Below are 17,915 nucleotides of genomic sequence, written 5' to 3'. Positions count from 1 at the left end.
GGACAGCCAACTCAGGTGCACAACTTAGAAAGAAACAAATGCCAAAAGGCTGTGTGCCTACAAAGAACATAAAAGAAGCAGCCGAACCCAGAAGACTAAATACATGACAGACAGGTGATGGGCATGTCCATACCTATTATCTGTAGACATGCTCACAAGATTTTGTGTAGAGGTCATTGTTGTTTAAGAATGTCTATTCCTGGGTTGCTTAATACCGCCCTGACTCAGCAGGATAGCTGCCTTGCAAACCTTGATTCAGCTGCCCTAACAAGTATTTGCCAGTCCACCACTACTGCTGCAGTTTTTTTTAAAAACCTATACGAAAAAAGGGAAGTTTCAACTCCCAGAATCCACAGTGCTGTGGCATAGGCAGTTATGATTGGCTAAAATTGGCCCTGATGACTTGGGGGCTAGTTGAAGTGTTGAGTGGCAGCAGTGTAACTAAGCGTCCCTGTCTTTTTAGCTGGAGCCAGTTTAGGGACTAAATTGGGTCAGTAATCCACTTCTCTCGATCCAAGCGGTATCCTGCCTCAATGCTTGGTAGACAAGATGGAGATGGAATTTAAGTATTTAGTAAAAAGGCAAATAGCTACTGTCACCTGGAAGAGATGGCACCAGGTGGATTCCTGCAAGACTGGCCTTGTAGCCCTTGGTGTGTGGCACAGCATGCCACACAAGTGCTTCTTTAGGGACAGTGAGACCTTCAAAAGACGTCTGATGGGCCTAATGCATCCGTTCTTTTGATCAGGCGCCCCTAATGATTTTCTAGAGCAACAATGATAGAAGTGAGTATTTTGAAGAGTACACTTAATTTTACTTTCACTTTTTCTAAGAAGTAAAGGGGGCCTTGGTTATTAAATCAGTGTTTTTGCGTACGAGATGCCTGTAGACAGATAATACACCACTTAAAAAACTAAGAAGTATCCCCTCGATACTGCATTTTCCATTAAATGGCCAAGTATTCATAACTGATTAAACAATATGCACCGGTAAAACGGTGCTAGGCAAAAACTTATTTTTTTCTGAATGTCCAATCACGAGGTACCTGAAAATAACAAGGCGGAGGTTATTTTCCTGTAACCATCTCACATAACAGTGCTGCTGATAAGGCAGGAACTGTTCATGGTGTCGTAAAGAGGCTCCAGCCTGAAGGCTTTGGAACTCATGGCTGCTTTGCCACAACAAGAAATAGAAGTAATACAACGTTGCCACCTGCTGCACATAACTGATATTACAAATGGAGCGCTTACCAAGCAAACGCAAAAGTAAACGTAAACAAGCAGAAGAGAGGTTGTGGTGTAATTCACTGCTGCTTAGTTTGGACCTGGGGAACCAGATTCGATACTCGGCATAGGTAGTGCATTTAAAAATTAAAAATAGAATGTAAATACATGACTATCGATCACAATTGCAGTAATGCCAATAAACTAAACAAACAGATATCCAGCAGGAGCAGTTGGGAGTGGCAGAGGAAACATGAACACAGAGGGGGAGAAACCAGAACCTAATAAAATTAATATTGTGCAAAGTCAGTAAAATTTTAAATATACAAAAAATACCATCAGCATAAAGTATGTGCAGAACGACTGAAGCGGAAGCACTGGTTAATGATTCTGTTGGTAACGTTTTAGTTTGCCCAAAGTAAAAATAACACACGCAGGCCAAAAAAAAGAAAAGAGTGCTCTCCAATTCCCATAAATTAACATGAAGAGTGGCAGCACATGCAAAAGGGGCAGTAATCATGAGAGGTTACAAAAGTGGAAAAGGATGGACTACTAAGCATATTAACCAATGAAAGGCAGGAATTTAGGAAAGACAGCAAGAAGTACCAATGAAAAAGATGGGTGTTTTTTCAAGCATTGCCCAGACAAGACCTAAAAAGACAGCCCTTTTCTTTCTCTGCTCGCCCCACCCATCTCGAAAGGCCACAAATTGCCGAGCCTTATCTATAGGCCATGGCTATTTCTGCCATCCTGGGATCCATTTCTACAATGAAAAAGTAGGGGAATGGATTCAATTTACAAATTAGGGGCATGCCGTGCCCTGACGATATCGCTCGCTTCGACCACTGAGTAACCCTGTTCGCCAAGATCGTAATCATGCCCTTAAGTCCTATTTCATATGTGCGCATATGCTTGCAAAAAATACATTTGAAAAATGTCTGCTTGGCAACAGCAGGCCTAATAGCTTTACAAAAACTTCTTCATTTCTTAGATGAAAATCCATGTCCTGTACCATGGTCGTTAGGGGCATTATCGACATTGCTGAGTTAGCATTGTAGTGTCCTGCTAGGACACAGTCTAGTTGTTTCATGTGTAACCCTACACTAAACACCCACCCACCACAGACGTCACTGGGTCAGGTGGCGCTGTTAATAAAAGACCCTGAGCGCACGTGCTCGTGGCCAGATCTACGATCCCCTAACTGGTGTCCTGTGTCATCATTTACTCCACCATGTGGGCCTAGGGCCCCAACACTACATTGGCGACGAGGTCGGTAGTGCAGCCCATGCGTCCCACTACCCGCAGAAAAAGGGGAAGAGAGCTGCCCGCCTGGAGGGCATCCCCTGCAGCACGGCGCAGCGCGCCGAGAAGCCGGTGGGCACGTCGGAGCCCCACAGCCTGCTGCGACCGTGAGGCCCACCGCACCAGCCTTGAAGGACGAGCCGACCGGAGCCCACCTGCGTCGGCCGCCACCATCCAGCACCACCGGTGCCGAGCGGACTGCCCAGTGCCCACCTGCGACTAGTGGAGAAGTGTGGCTCACTGGTTAGAGGAGGCAGACCTGGAAGCAGAGGTCAGCCCGGGACCAGGGTTCAATTCCCGGCTCGGCGGGGTCTTGAGTCCTAAAATGTCCATGGACTCGACAATTCTCGCTCCGGTGCCTACTCGATTCACGGGTTCACACTCTGCGACTCTGGGCAATAGCTTGCTTAATCTCCACAACGGCCCCTCGCGGTGGGATGCCTGGCTTTCACCTTGCGGATACACTCCCGGGGTTATCTCACAGGGGAATACCAGGACGGGTTCCCTAAGCAAGCGCTTAGAAACCGCTCGGTGATTTGCGCTATATAAATTCCTGTACATTACATTTACATTTACATGCGACGGCCGCGAGGCAGAGACCCCCACCGGAGAGGTGCACCGGCCGGACGGAGCCCACCCGCCACGACCGCAGCCCAGGACCTGGCCCGTCGGCCGAAGGTGAGCCGGGAGCGGGAGGTGACTCCCCCGGAAGACTGTGCACCAAAGCGGAGCCCACCCGCTATAGACATGAACTTTAAGGCCCAGACATAAGCAGGACCAGCGGAGCTCACCCGCGGCCTGCCCGAGTCGTCCCCTGCCCCCGCCGCGTGTGTGAGTGGAAGCGGCGGGGCACAGAGAATGGAGGCGGCGTGAGAAGGAGCGACCGGACCCGGCATCGAGGAGAACAACAAGGGGGAGGGAGCGGAGTAGCTACCCGCCTCCCGACCGCCCCTCGCAACGTGATCCGGGCCAGCGGAGCCCACCCGCGGCCCGCCGGTAGCGCCCCCCAAAGGAAGACTCAGCAGCGCCAGCGGAGCCCACCCGCGGCCTGCCACAAGCGTCGGAAGAGACTTGGAAGTGAAACGCCCGCAGCGTATGAAAGAGCTGCCGGGCGCTTGCCGGGAGAGACTACCGTGCGTCTCACCCGCCCCAGGGAGGAACAGCAAGTGTGTCCCGAAGGAAGGCAGGCAGCCTCGGGAGTAGCGCGACCCTCCCCCGCCCTCGGGGAAGGAAGTAAACTGCGGCGGCGGGGAGAGCCACAAGAGACTGCCCGCGGTCATCAAACGGCCCCCCTTTTCCCCCCTTCCTCAGCCCGGGACCTGAAGGGGCCTGCAGCGAGGGGAGATCAACAAGAGACTGCCCACCCCACAGGGACAGAGTTACCCCCCCTCCCCCAAAGCCGGTGAACATTTTGACTGCTGCGAGGGGAAGACACTCACCAAGAGTAAGGAAGCAGCCCTCGGGTGCCAGTCTGGTCTCTCACCACTCCAGCACGGCGAGTGCAGCATGAGGCAGGACAGAAGCAGTTCTCCACGGGTCCCAGCAAGCTGCGAGACACCGAGAAAAGCAACACTGCCACCCAGTGGCCAAAAGGAAAATTGCACCTGCCATTCAAGAAAGGAAGAAAACAAGCATTGCACAAACCCACGATGGGTCAACAGCAGCAAGGGGCAACAGACTGAGTAACGCCCCCAAGGAGAATCTACTACCACGCAGCAAGTAAGTGCGCAACCACGCAGAAGACACCCACACACACCAGCAAGGAGTCTGCAGATGCCACTTCCAGCGCGACGTGGGAAAGAGGCACGAACGCCTCACTAAGCATCCAAGCACTGACAGAACGTCTGGAGGAAACGACTGCCAAGCACTGGAAGAACGTCCAGGGAAAATGAGTGCCAAGATTAAACGACGGAGAGAGCAGCAACGCCTTGTGGCCACAGGTGTTCACCGCAGCATCAACCACTCCCGCCAACGGTCCAAAGCAGCAAGTCCCTGACAACAGCCAAAGCAGCAAGTACCCAACGACTCGCAACAGGCGTCCAAGAACTCCACGCACCAGACAGCACCAGGGCAAGCCCGCAATGAGAAACTGAGCACACCGTGTGCAGCAACACTGCCACGCTCAAACGACTCCACGTCAATACGCAACCTCCTGAGGACAAAAGGGAGACCGCGCAGGAACGCGCCAGAAGCACAGAACCGTACCACAAAGCGCAAGGACGCGACAGGAGTCCAAGAACTCCACACCCGCACGACAGGACTGCGCAGCACTGCACCAGAACTTGCCAGGAATCAAGAGCGCCAAAGTGACGCTGCACAGCGACACGCCAACGCCACGGGACAGAGCACAAAAGTCCCCAACGGAGACAGCGATGTCTCACAGCAACCAGAACGCCATCGTCAGCACGCATGGCGGCATGCACCAGGAGCGGTGACGCAACCCTCCTCCGCGCAGACAAAGCGCGCCAACGCCAAAACACCGTGACGGTGAATAGCGACCACAAAGAAAATAACACAGCATGACAACTCATGCCCAAGATGAAAGCCGACCACCCAGTCTGGTCACCAAGGAAAGAAAAGCAGCAACAGAGAAGATCGCGACAACTGGTCCAGTCAGACAAGAGAAGAACACCATGCCGGAGAGCTATGCCCAGACCAGAAAGAAACAGGTGGAGTGCACGCTGCCTGGGGAAGACTGGTCGGGAAGGCCAATGACAGCAAGAGGACCAGACCACGTCGCAAGAAGGAACATGGAAAGGAAGGGCGCGACGCCATAAAGAAAAAGAAGAAGGGACAGGAAGAAACGACGACAGGTCTAGTCACCAAGCCAAGTGAAGACAGTGTCCTACCACATGGACAAGACCAAGGGGACGACATGTAGAGGGCCCGCTACATGGAGAAGCCTGGTTAGCACGAGTAAGCAAGAAAGAAGACCGGACCGCGTCGAGGAAGTGAACGAAGAGGAAGAATGGAGTAACACAACATCACTCCACAGAGGAGGAGAGACAACCACAGCACACAGGAACATCGGTGCTGTCCAAGGAGCATCGCAACAGTCAGCACATAGGAACATCGGTGCTGGCCAAGGAACATCGCAACATCCGTGTGGATCCCAGTAATCCCTACAACCTGCATTCGAGGAGACCAACCACTGAAGAACTGCATGGGTGCCCCGTGAACCTGAAGCTTGCCGAAGCAGAGCAAACCCGAGCACTAGACAATCAACCCTTGTGGACTACACAAGACTCGACTGTGGCCATGTCCGAAGTTCCGCAGTGACCCGCACAGCCCACACGATCATGTGGCAGTCCAGGGGACAAGGGCCTCGGCCGCATGTCCTGTGAGAAAGGAATCCGGATGGGAGAGGTGCAGCAGCGGCAGCTCCACGACAGGCAACAGGAAGCATGAAGGCCCCAGGTAAACACCTGGCACCGAGAAAAGGTCTGGTGAAGACACTGAACCCATGTCCTAACGGCAAGACCATCTTGGCGGATGACATCAACACCCCCGAGGACGTCATGAGAGACTTGGCGGTGAGTCCGTTGGCAGTTCTGCAGCGACGCCTTTGCGCGGCTCATGCGAAGCCCGCACGGTCCACCCGGTCCCATCGTGTCCGGCAAGAGGGTCCTCCCAGCGTCTCTAGTGAGAGAAGAGTCCAAGCAGGAGAGGCCAGTCTTCGAGGCTCCAGTGAGAGAGGAGTCTGGCAAGAAAGGCAAGTCGGAAGTTACTTGGCCGGACGGAGATGTGAAGGCATCAAGATCAGCAAATCCAAGGAAAGACCTCTCGTGCCATAGTCGTCTCCTACAACCAACAAGCGTTGTCATCCACTGGACTAGGAACACCTGCGAGACCCCTCAAGGGTCACACCCATTCTGCTCCCAATGCTCCAAGTGATGAACCCTGTATATAAGCGTCAACACAGCAAGACAAGGATGATCTGAAGTACACCGCCGAGGTGAAGCTCATCTGACTGACTTTGTAGTCCTGGAACTGCCAACATTCTCCCGGCTGATCGCCTGAAGAAGATCTGTTGGGGCTATCAAATGTTATTATTCTGTTTTCTTGCAGGTTGGACATTCGCTTTTCCTTTCATTAGATTTTGGGAGGAATGTAGTGTCCTGCTAGGACACAGTCTAGTTGTTTCATGTGTAACCCTACACTAAACACCCACCCACCACAGACGTCACTGGGTCAGGTGACGCTGTTAATAAAAGACCCTGAGCGCACGTGCTCGTGGCCAGATCTACGATCCCCTAACTGGTGTCCTGTGTCATCATTTACTCCACCATGTGGGCCTAGGGCCCCAACACTACAAGCATGAACTCTGCTGCCATGATGCTGCTTTTGCACACGTTACTACATGACTTTATTTTCCAAGACTCTGTGCCTTTCACAGGAGAACTGTCCGCGTTCTGCGTTTTCTGCCTGTTCCTGGAGTTTATTCTGAACACACTGCGCTAAGTCGACAAACAATGCCCCTTGTTATTCTGTTCTGGTCAGTCCCTAGCATTTAGACAAAACATGCTACACAGCTGCATTTCCTATAAACCCGTGCTTTGATATTATGGGATTGCATGTTGGTTTAACACACACTTGGAGAGGGACCTTTTCAGGTAGAAGAGCTATGCTGTTCCTATGATGTAAAAACTACAATGTAGGCACTAAGGTACTGGGTCTGCTGACAAAGCCCAGAGATCTTCCTTTATATAATAAAACATATTCTTTTGAAGGGGAGGGTGGTTAGGCCTTATAGTCCTTTGTCCACTGTCTGTATACGATGACTTCCCTTTACATAGTCTATGGACTTACTGCAATGCTAACTGCTTTATGTTTGTGCGTTTTCCTGCTGATAGTGGCTCTTATACTGCTTTATAGAGCACGAGTTAAAATTAAACATTTTGAACTATAACAGTGACTCTGTCAATTCTTATCGTGGACAAGTACGAGTGAGTAAGCGAAAGGGTTTTACGGCGTCATCCCCTCCCACAGCACGCACGTCCCCACGCACAGTCGGAATTCTCATCACCAACATAGGTGACTAGCTCAATTAAAATGGGCATGGGCGACTGTGCCCCATTCCTCACAGTTGCCAAACTGATGTCCCTGCCATTTCTTTTGTTGCCCCGCCCTGCGACATAATGTGGCATATGTTCGATTTAAACCCTAGAAAAGAGCCACACACTGGTTATGAAATTTCTTTCTGCGCTCGTAACTGTATATTATTCACTGTACTCATGATCCTGTACTGCCATCTAGTGGCTTTCGGAATTATGCTTCTTATGACTGAATTAATTTTAAACTTACCCAATGACATATTTCCAAGCATCGTAGAGACACGCATCCGAGGGCCAAATCCCAGAAACGCTGTTCGCCTTAACATAAGCCAATCGCTTCTTTGATTACATCACTAGAACATCTTGCCGATTTACAGAGGGAAGATATTTCCGCCGGTAATTTGCTTACAGGAGCTCCCAGGTTGCTATTGTCTAGACTCGAAAATGTAATTAAGGCAGCCCCCGGCATGTGTCTTTCTGTCGCAAAAATGATTCATGGAACTAGTGTGCCCGCCTTAAAAAAAGGTAAAGGAGGCAAATTTGTTAGAATCAAATTTTTCCTTTCAATTAAGAAAACAAGAGTACTACGAAGTGACTTCATGTGCTATACCTCTTCAGGATCTGGCATGTATTTCAAGATCTTGGCTGCTATCTTCTTTGTATGCTCCCTGCTCGCGTGTAAGGGTCTAGTTAGAAATCTGGACTTATCTGAATCTTGAAAGCTCACCCCCTATGTTGACATTCTCAATTAAGTGCCCGGGGAGGTGATACTCATTGGCGATCTGGATTCTAAGAAACAATTTAGAGAGGAGGTGCTTTTAAGATTAGGAGCGAACCCGGAGAACTGTACCCGGGGTTGCTTCACAGTTTCTATCTACCTGCTTTTTACCATCTGTCTCAGCTTTTTGACAGCTACACAAAAATTGACAGGAAGTCCTCACACATGTGCCAGAGGGCATATGTACAAGGACTTAACGCCACCAGACCGTCAATTTTTAAGGTGTTCTGGTGGTGTAAGTCCATTGCCTTATTTACAAGGTGGTGTTAAGCCACTTAAGGTAGCTTAACACCGCCGTGTAAATAAGGCCCCCTTTCACACTACACTTAGCGTGAAAGGGGCGGGCAATGGGTGTTGCAGTGGGGGTTCCCCACCACACCCATTGATTTTGACGCTGCCCCCAATTTACATATATTTTTTTTTTTATCAAACAACATTGGTCCCATGCATACAAGAGAGATAGGGATAAATAAAATATAGACAGAGTCAATCTATATTTAGAGAGACATGTCCAGCCGGACAGTGGTCTTTCGGAGTTTTTACTCAAAATTCATGTAGTTAAATCATACAAAGTACCTTCCACAGATCAGCCAGTGTGGAACACAAGCCTGTGCCCAGCACTTACGGAACGGGTACACAGGGTGGATATAGAAAGCAAAGAAGGGCTTTATAAGGCAAAGCGAGTTTCTCTGACATAAATGCAGTTGTACAGAGTATCACAACAGAGCACCTTAAAACACATAGTAATCACGTTTTTGTTTTAGTGCTTAAAAGGTCGACGGCGTTTCGGACCCCTAGTAAGTCACAGGGTCCATCATCAGGACAATTACAATGAAAAGCCTTAAAATTGATTTAGCCTCTAAATGCCTAAAGGGGGGAAAAAGGAAATGTATCCATTTAATTACAAAGACTATGAACACAAAAGATAAGTGACTTGTGGTGGCCAGTGTATGGCGCGACACTGGTTAAGTGCAAGAAAAATAAGTGATCTAGTAGGTAGTAGAAGGAGCAGCCTGGTGAAGATTGCGCTACTGCAGTTAAGTTTGGGCTCTCCAACGCAAGGGTGTGGGAAGTTCCATACACTTACCAAGGGAACTGAACGTGGAGGTGACCACAGCGCAAGATGTGAGAGTGCTAGAAAAGGCGGACTTCGTGGTCGAGTCCGTCGTGAACATAAGCATACTTCCGCAATGAAAACAGGGTCGGCGGCAGGCACGGCAGGGTGAGTTAAGAAGGGGAAACATTCGCGTGAGGTGGCAATGCGCTAAGAACAGTCCGAGTGAGTATGGAGGGTGATGCTTACCGAAGAGCCTCAGAGGATAGAGGCAAGGGTGCCGTAAATATGGGGCAGCGGCAAAATAAAGACCAAAAAAACCCTGGTCTTAACATGGAGAAATGAGGAGAAATGTCTAATTTCTCCTTGTTTTTGCACAGCGCAACACACACAAAGAAAAATCACATCGCCATGAATGGTTGTTTATGTGCAGAAATGTGTGCCTTTTTCCACATAAACAATCATTACTAAAATAAAGATTGGCAACTTCTATGTGTGCTGCAAAATGCCTACAGTGATGGTTTTTATGCAGGAATGCCCCCCTTCCTGCACAAAAACAATCTCCCCATGACACAGGCATCCTTGCACCATAGTTCAAGGGTGCCTGCGCTGGTGCATGGCAGCTGTTTGTGCGCCAGCGTAGGGGAGAGCACAGGAATGCGACATATCATTGTAAATATGTCGCATTCCTGTGCTCTGAAGGTGTCACAGCGTAGCTCAGCCAAAGGGCTTGCGGTGCCACGCTGCAGCACCTTCTTGTAAATCTGCCCCAAAACATCCCAGTGGAACAAGTTCCAGGGCTGAAGCAGGCTAAGGATGCTTGAATTTGAATTCATTGTTGTCATTCTTTTGCTGAAGCCATTGGTCAAGCTCAGAATGGGCTGGATTTCCTGGTGACTTAGGTCACTTTGCAGCTATGGCAGATGTGCTGCCATCCTCCGTTCTTTAATGTAAAAGTTGCAAAACATACCCGCGAAGTATAAATTCCAGATGTATTGTGATTCCTAATGTACTGCCTGTGATGTAAAGGTAGCACACCTTTGTGTGCTGTATGCTGTACTTTATTGTGATGCTCTATGGTACACTTGTTAAATATGTGTAGGATGCTGTGGTGTTACATCATATGGAGTGGTTAGGTGTATAGTATGCTGCTTTATAGTGTGATTTAAGACCGTGTGGTCTGGTGTAGTGAGGGTTTGGATTATCTACTGTACCGTGTTGTGTGAGATATTCTGTAGCATGGTGTGAAACGATGAGATGTATAGCATAGCTTAGAATAAGGGATTCTATGGTGAGATGTGGTGTTATACAGTTGGTGCTTTCGTTCAAAGTCTGATGTGGTATATGTGGTTTTGTTTAGAGGCAGTAGTGAAATGTGGTGTATTATGTTGTGATGTGACATTGAATTGTGTAAAGTACAGTTTGGAATGGAATTGCCTGTGGTGTATGGCATAATGTAATGTGTGTTTTTTTAAATCTTTAGCTGTGATTACATGGTGTGAAATGTAGAAAAGTGTTGTGTGATCTAACATTGGATTGTGTAGCTGGAGCTGAGTGGTTTTAAAGGTTGTGCTATGGTGTAGTCATAAGATTCATAATATTGCTGTTTGTTAAAAGGTGTGCCAGTGTTAGTGACTCTACCCCTACATTTGCTGTGTTTCATCATAAGCTACAACACTGCTCTCTGGGGACACATCAGAAAGCCCTAGCCATATGAATAGACCTTTCAGCTAGGGATGCACAACACTCCGCCCTCCTAAACATCGACAGGCAGTTGTGTGAGAGAGGTATAACATCAAGGGCCATTTTATGCCTGAGAACGAGGAGCCACAAGAAAGACGATGACGTGTGGAGGAGACAGCAAATATCATTCTGTATTGTTGGTGATGGCGAGAGCTAGAGAGCTTGGTTAATGAGGTATGCATAACAGTTGCACCTCAAACCCGTTTGTGTCTAGGCCCTCAAGAAGGTGTCGGAGGGCAGCAGAAGGCACAATGTAATATCTTAAATGCTCAATGGCTCCCAGAATATCCCCCTGCACAATAATGCCACTTCTCTTCCTTGGGAACAGTTCAAAAGTCATATAGTGAGATCAAGAATGACACTGGCAAATAAGAGGACTCTTAACTGTCTATGGCTAGATGTTTCCAATCTCTGAGATTTTCATTTATTATGAACACCTTATGCTTTGCTTTTGTTGCTTAAGACATAATAGGAAACCTATTTCAGACTGAGAGCAAACTAAAATGGTATAATCTACATTGGGATGTGTCAGCAGTAGAGATAAGGGGGTTCCTAGTATTCAAATCTCTCGTACTCACTGTCTAAATCTGAAAGAGAAAAATAGAGTGCAAGGGCCATTTAAGGATCGAAATGTGTGAGTTTTAGGATTCACCCCAGGTGCTGAAGCTTGCTTAATAATAAAAAGAACTGCCCCCACGCAATACACCGTTGTGAGCTAAAGCGAATAAGGCATTCTGATATCGCCTACCTGTTTCCTTTTTTCAGAACTGTACTTGAGTGATGATGAGCTGAAGAAACTTCATGACTTTGAGGAGCAATGTGTGGAAAAATACTTCCACGAGAAGAATGAAAGCCTTAATTCCAGTGACAGTGAAAGGATTCGTATTACAACTGAGAGGTATAAATGTATTTTTATTGCACAATTTTTTAAAGTGGAAAAAATACGAAATGAATGAAGCTGTGTAAGGATCTCATGAATCCCAAACAACACAGGGCAAGGGATTTCACTTACCAAATGTTCTGCCAATATAATTCTTTGTTTTCCTAAAATGATCCCTTTAAAACTAGTAGATATCAGTCACCATGTTTATCAGTTTACAAATAGGCCTCCATCCGTTGTTATTGAGGTGACACATTAAGATGCGTGAGTCATTAGTCATCAGAAACTGGCATTGTGCAAGTCAAGTGCAGTGGATCACAGGTTCTAAAGGATACACTTTTAGCACCAGGACGCGGTGAATGCAAATTGAGAGATTTTATTTATTTATTTGTTATTACTTATCCCTCTGTCTGTCGACATCCACCACCCCCCAACCCGGCGTGCCCCAACGCCTCACCACTCTTACTTGTGGGAGCCGCTACTGAACTCTCTATGCAGACGGTGTTGCAGCTGCTCCCTTGACCCCAGAGCCACTGATGTAGGGAGTGACCTCTAATCAAACCAAGTACATAGTCCCCTGCTCAGAGAGCATACTGGTTATTACCTTGGACCCTTCTTAACGTGCTCTAGGGGTAGAAGATGCCCTTGAACAGTGGCTTGGACCAGGCCCTTCCCATGAGTCTGCTAGGCACAGCCTTCTCTATGCCTAATGGCGTCTGGATATTGGGCATGACTTCCAACCATGCCCTTTGCTAACATTTTTCCTTTTTTTAATTGATTTCATTAACACATTCGGAAAAGTACAAATGCAGCATCAAAAAAAGTGTAGATAATAAGCATCAAACAACCCACACATGAACAATACAGAGCCGTGGCAATGGCAGAAATTTAAATTGCACATCTTAAAGAAGTATCACACCAGTAGTATAGAGGGAGAACAGAGGCACTAATCTGTCTGGGGGATCATCGTGCACCACAGTGCGCAGGTACTGCAATAGAGGTTCCCAAATATCACGAGGTTGAGAGGAGGAGGACAGATTTTCAGCATATAGTGTTAGATTGTCACGACAATATACCAAATCCATGATCCAGTGAGCAGATTGAGGCTTTGCTGCTCCCTCCCAGGTCAGGGCCACCCGTCTTTTGGCTAGAAGCAGGGCCACTGTAACAAATTTCCGCACTACCCCTTTCAAAAAAGGCACCAGACCTAGCAAGCATATTTGCGGAGAGCATGATAAATCAGCATCAATCATAGTGGACAGTTTGCATTTTACATCTTCCCAGTACGTCGCTACAACATGACATGACCAAGCGAGATGCCCAAAGTCAGCTCCTGCCATTTTGCATCTCTTACATATATTGGTATCTCTTAGCCCATCGTTAAACAGTTTCAGTGGCGTATAGAAGGCCTGGAGAATGTATTTAAAATGAATTATTCGAAGATTTCCGTTAAACGTTAAAGCACTGGTCAATTGGCAGCAATATTCCCAGTCCTGCTGCATTCATTGGGGGCTGCCCTGTGCTAAGTTATCTTGCCACAGCAGCTACTAGGGCTCGGCCTCGACCAAGGGAAGTGAAACACGCCTATATTTCCACTTTCAGCAACACATGTGAAAGAGAGCAATCATTTATGGAGTCAGGTTCATTGATAAATTATACGGTCATGTGATAGAAGACGCCGTCACTGACGTCATCATTGATGTTCTCTTGATGCTGTCTATTCCCCTAGATAATCAAGGGTGTTTCAAGTAAATGCGCTAGCATTACATATCCTCCTCATAACTATTCTTTGAACGCTGTAGTACAAGCTATTACATGAATTTGTCCCTGCAGTATTTAGGAACAGCAGTATTGACAGAAAGGCTCAATCATGTGTGGCATTTGTTCCCTTGGCCAAGGTAGTTCTGCCCCCCAGATCTGTGTTTGTTGTTCTGGCGAGTAGGATTCATTGTGTTGCTTTGTGGTGAAATCAGGGCTCCTGCAATGCAGACCTTTTCATTTGTTCCCTTTAAAATCAAGACATTACAGGTGTTTCTGTTTTCTAATTTTACTGTGCTTTTTATGCCATTGGAACTTTTGATCTCATGAATTTTATCAGTGCATTCGAAGGAGGGACATTTGTGACATTTGTTTGTCCATCTCAATAGCTGTCAAATGCGGTGTTTTTTGGGTTTGGGGTCTTAACTATAATGTCTGTTCAATTAATGATTGGAAATGCATATGTGCATATTTATTAAATGAAAAGACTTAGTTATAGGAGTTATGCTTAACTTTGTTGATGCTAGTTAACGTGTGTTTATAAAGAACTACATGCGTTTTCTCCTATAAAAGTACAGTCAAAGGGATGTTATATTTGCACCTAAAGCTGTTGAAACCCATCAGTTACGGGAAGCTGTGCAGGCCATAATTCATGCCTTCACCATCTGCTGTTGATGTCCTCACACATGGAATCACTGATGACATCTCAAGTATATTTGAGCATTGGATGAGCCCTATAACTCGAGAAAACTAGGGATATGCATAGTTAGCATACCCTGATAGTATTTTCCTCTGGGGATAGAGTTCACAGCATCATTAAAAGGTTAGGAACCATCCCAATGTCCTGTTTTCGTAGATATGCAGTTTTACTGCAACTTTTTAACACCTCTTTATTCAGTAACCTTTGTATCACATTTCATGAGAAGTGTGGCTCAATGGTTAGAGCGGTAATTGCAAACACAACAGTGATGGACAGAATGTGGATCAATGTCACACATTCAGCCCAGTCCAAAGATCTGGGCCCAAATCCATCGTTTTTCCACTCCACACCACCCTGGGTTAGACAATGGCGATATGCAAATCAGCGCTGACCCTGTGCCCCATGGGAACAGTCCAGTCCGAACTACAAAAGCCATGTCCTTCCCAGAACGGAATCAAGCATCCGAGGACCGGCCCGGTTTCGAGGTAACACCTCTCATCAGCCCGGCTAGCTTGACTCCAGTGGTGTGGAGTGCCTGGGACTCACGTCTGAGCATCCCCAGTACACTTAGAGCGGTAATTGCAAACACAACAGTGATGGACAGAATGTGGATCAATGCCACACATTCACCCCAGTCCAAAGATCTGGGCCCAAATCCATCGTTTTTCCACTCCACACCACCCTGGGTTAGACAATGGCGATATGCAAATCAGCGCTGACCCTGTGCCCCATGGGAACAGTCCAGTCCGAACTACAAAAGCCATGTCCTTCCCAGAACGGAATCAAGCATCCGAGGACCGGCCCGGTTTCGAGGTAACATCTCTCATCAGCCCGGCTAGCTTGACTCCAGTGGTGTGGAGTGCCTGGGACTCACGTCTGAGCATCCCCAGTACACTTAGAGCGGTAATTGCAAACACAACAGTGATGGACAGAATGTGGATCAATGTCACACATTCACCCTAGTCCAAAGATCTGGGCCCAAATCCATCGTTTTTCCACTCCACACCACCCTGGGTTAGACAATGGCGATATGCAAATCAGCGCTGACCCTGTGCCCCATGGGAACAGTCCAGTCCGAACTACAAAAGCCATGTCCTTCCCAGAACGGAATCAAGCATCCGTCCGTTTGCAATTACCGCTCTAAGTGTACTGGGGATGCTCAGACGTGAGTACCAGGCACACCACTGGAGTCAAGCTAGCCGGGCTGATGAGAGGTGTTACCTCGAAACCGGGCCGGTCCTCGGATGCTTGATTCCGTTCTGGGAAGGACATGGCTTTTGTAGTTCGGACTGGACTGTTCCCATGGGGCACAGGGTCAGCGCTGATTTGCATATCGCCATTGTCTAACCCAGGGTGGTGTGGAGTGGAAAAACGATGGATTTGGGCCCAGATCTTTGGACTGGGGTGAATGTATGACATTGATCCACATTCTGTCCATCACTGTTGTGTTTGCAATTACCGCTCTAAGTGTACTGGGGATGCTCAGACGTGAGTCCCAGGCACCCCACACCACTGGAGTCAAGCTAGCCGGGCTGATGAGAGGTGTTACCTCGAAACCGGGCCGGTCCTCGGATGCTTGATTCCGTTCTGGGAAGGACATGGCTTTTGTAGTTCGGACTGGACTGTTCCCATGGGGCACAGGGTCAGCGCTGATTTGCATATCGCCATTGTCTAACCCAGGGTGGTGTGGAGTGGAGAAACGATGGATTTGGGCCCAGGTCTTTGGACTGGGGTGAATGTGTGACATTGATCCACATTCTGTCCATCACTGTTGTGTTTGCAATTACCGCTCTAAGTGTACTGGGGATGCTCAGACGTGAGTCCCAGGCACTCCACACCACTGGAGTCAAGCTAGCCGGGCTGATGAGAGGTGTTACCTCGAAACCGGGCCGGTCCTCGGATGCTTGATTCCGTTCTGGGAAGGACATGGCTTTTGTAGTTCGGACTGGACTGTTCCCATGGGGCACAGGGTCAGCGCTGATTTGCATATCGCCATTGTCTAACCCAGGGTGGTGTGGAGTGGAAAAACAATGGATTTGGGCCCAGATATTTGGACTGGGGTGAATGTGTGACATTGATCCACATTCTGTCCATCACTGTTGTGTTTGCAATTACCGCTCTAAGTGTACTGGGGATGCTCAGACGTGAGTCCCAGGCACTCCACACCACTGGAGTCAAGCTAGCCGGGCTGATGAGAGGTGTTACCTCGAAACCGGGCCGGTCCTCGGATGCTTGATTCCGTTCTGGGAAGGACATGGGTTTTGTAGTTCGGACTGGACTGTTCCCATGGGGCACAGGGTCAGTGCTGATTTGCATATCGCCATTGTCTAACCCAGGGTGGTGTGGAGTGGAAAAACGATGGATTTGGGCCCAGATCTTTGGACTGGGGTGAAGTGTGACATTGATCCACATTCTGTCCATCACTGTTGTGTTTGCAATTACCGCTCTAAGTGTACTGGGGATGCTCAGACGTGAGTCCCAGGCACTCCACACCACTGGAGTCAAGCTAGCCGGGCTGATGAGAGGTGTTACCTCGAAACCGGGCCGGTCCTCGGATGCTTGATTCCGTTCTGGGAAGGACATGGCTTTTGTAGTTCGGACTGGACTGTTCCCATGGGGCACAGGGTCAGCGCTGATTTGCATATCGCCATTGTCTAACCCAGGGTGGTGTGGAGTGGAAAAACGATGGATTTGGGCCCAGATCTTTGGACTGGGGTGAATGTGTGACATTGATCCACATTCTGTCCATCACTGTTGTGTTTGCCATTACCGCTCTAAGTGTACTGGGGATGCTCAGACGTGAGTCCCAGCCACTCCACACCACTGGAGTCAAGCTAGCCGGGCTGATGAGAGGTGTTACCTCGAAACCGGTCCGGTCCTCGGATGCTTGATTCCGTTCTGGGAAGGACATGGCTTTTGTAGTTCGGACTGGACTGTTCCCATGGGGCACAGGGTCAGCGCTGATTTGCATATCGCCATTGTCTAACCCAGGGTGGTGTGGAGTGGAAAAACGATGGATTTGGGCCCAGATGTTTGGACTGGGGTGAATGTGTGACATTGATCCACATTCTGTCCATCACTGTTGTGTTTGCAATTACCGCTCTAAGTGTACTGGGGATGCTCAGACGTGAGTCCCAGGCACTCCACACCACTGGAGTCAAGCTAGCCGGGCTGATGAGAGGTGTTACCTCGAAACCGGGCCGGTCCTCGGATGCTTGATTCCGTTCTGGGAAGGACATGGCTTTTGTAGTTTGGACTGGACTGTTCCCATGGGGCACAGGGTCAGCGCTGATTTGCATATCGCCATTGTCTAACCCAGGGTGGTGTGGAGTGGAAAAACGATGGATTTGGGACCAGATCTTTTGACTGGGGTGAATGTGTGACATTGATCCACATTCTGTCCATCACTGTTGTGTTTGCAAT

General features: G+C 48.3%; 1 protein-coding gene across 1 annotated transcript in view; it reads left to right on the top strand.

The window, feature by feature from the left end:
• Positions 1–17,915, top strand: part of TRPM6 (transient receptor potential cation channel subfamily M member 6) — a 730,325-nt gene that overhangs the window by 541,927 nt on the left and 170,483 nt on the right. The window contains exon 25 of the mRNA XM_078675782.1: positions 11,920–12,052. Coding sequence (XP_078531908.1) covers positions 11,920–12,052 — 133 coding nt within the window. The remainder of the gene's footprint in view (positions 1–11,919; positions 12,053–17,915) is intronic.

This window comes from Lissotriton helveticus, chromosome 2_1 (assembly GCF_964261635.1).
Source record: "Lissotriton helveticus chromosome 2_1, aLisHel1.1, whole genome shotgun sequence".
NCBI classification, from domain to species: Eukaryota; Metazoa; Chordata; class Amphibia; order Caudata; family Salamandridae; genus Lissotriton; species Lissotriton helveticus.
The sequence above is the reverse complement of the archived record's forward strand: the minus strand, read 5'-3'. Positions and strand labels throughout refer to the sequence as shown.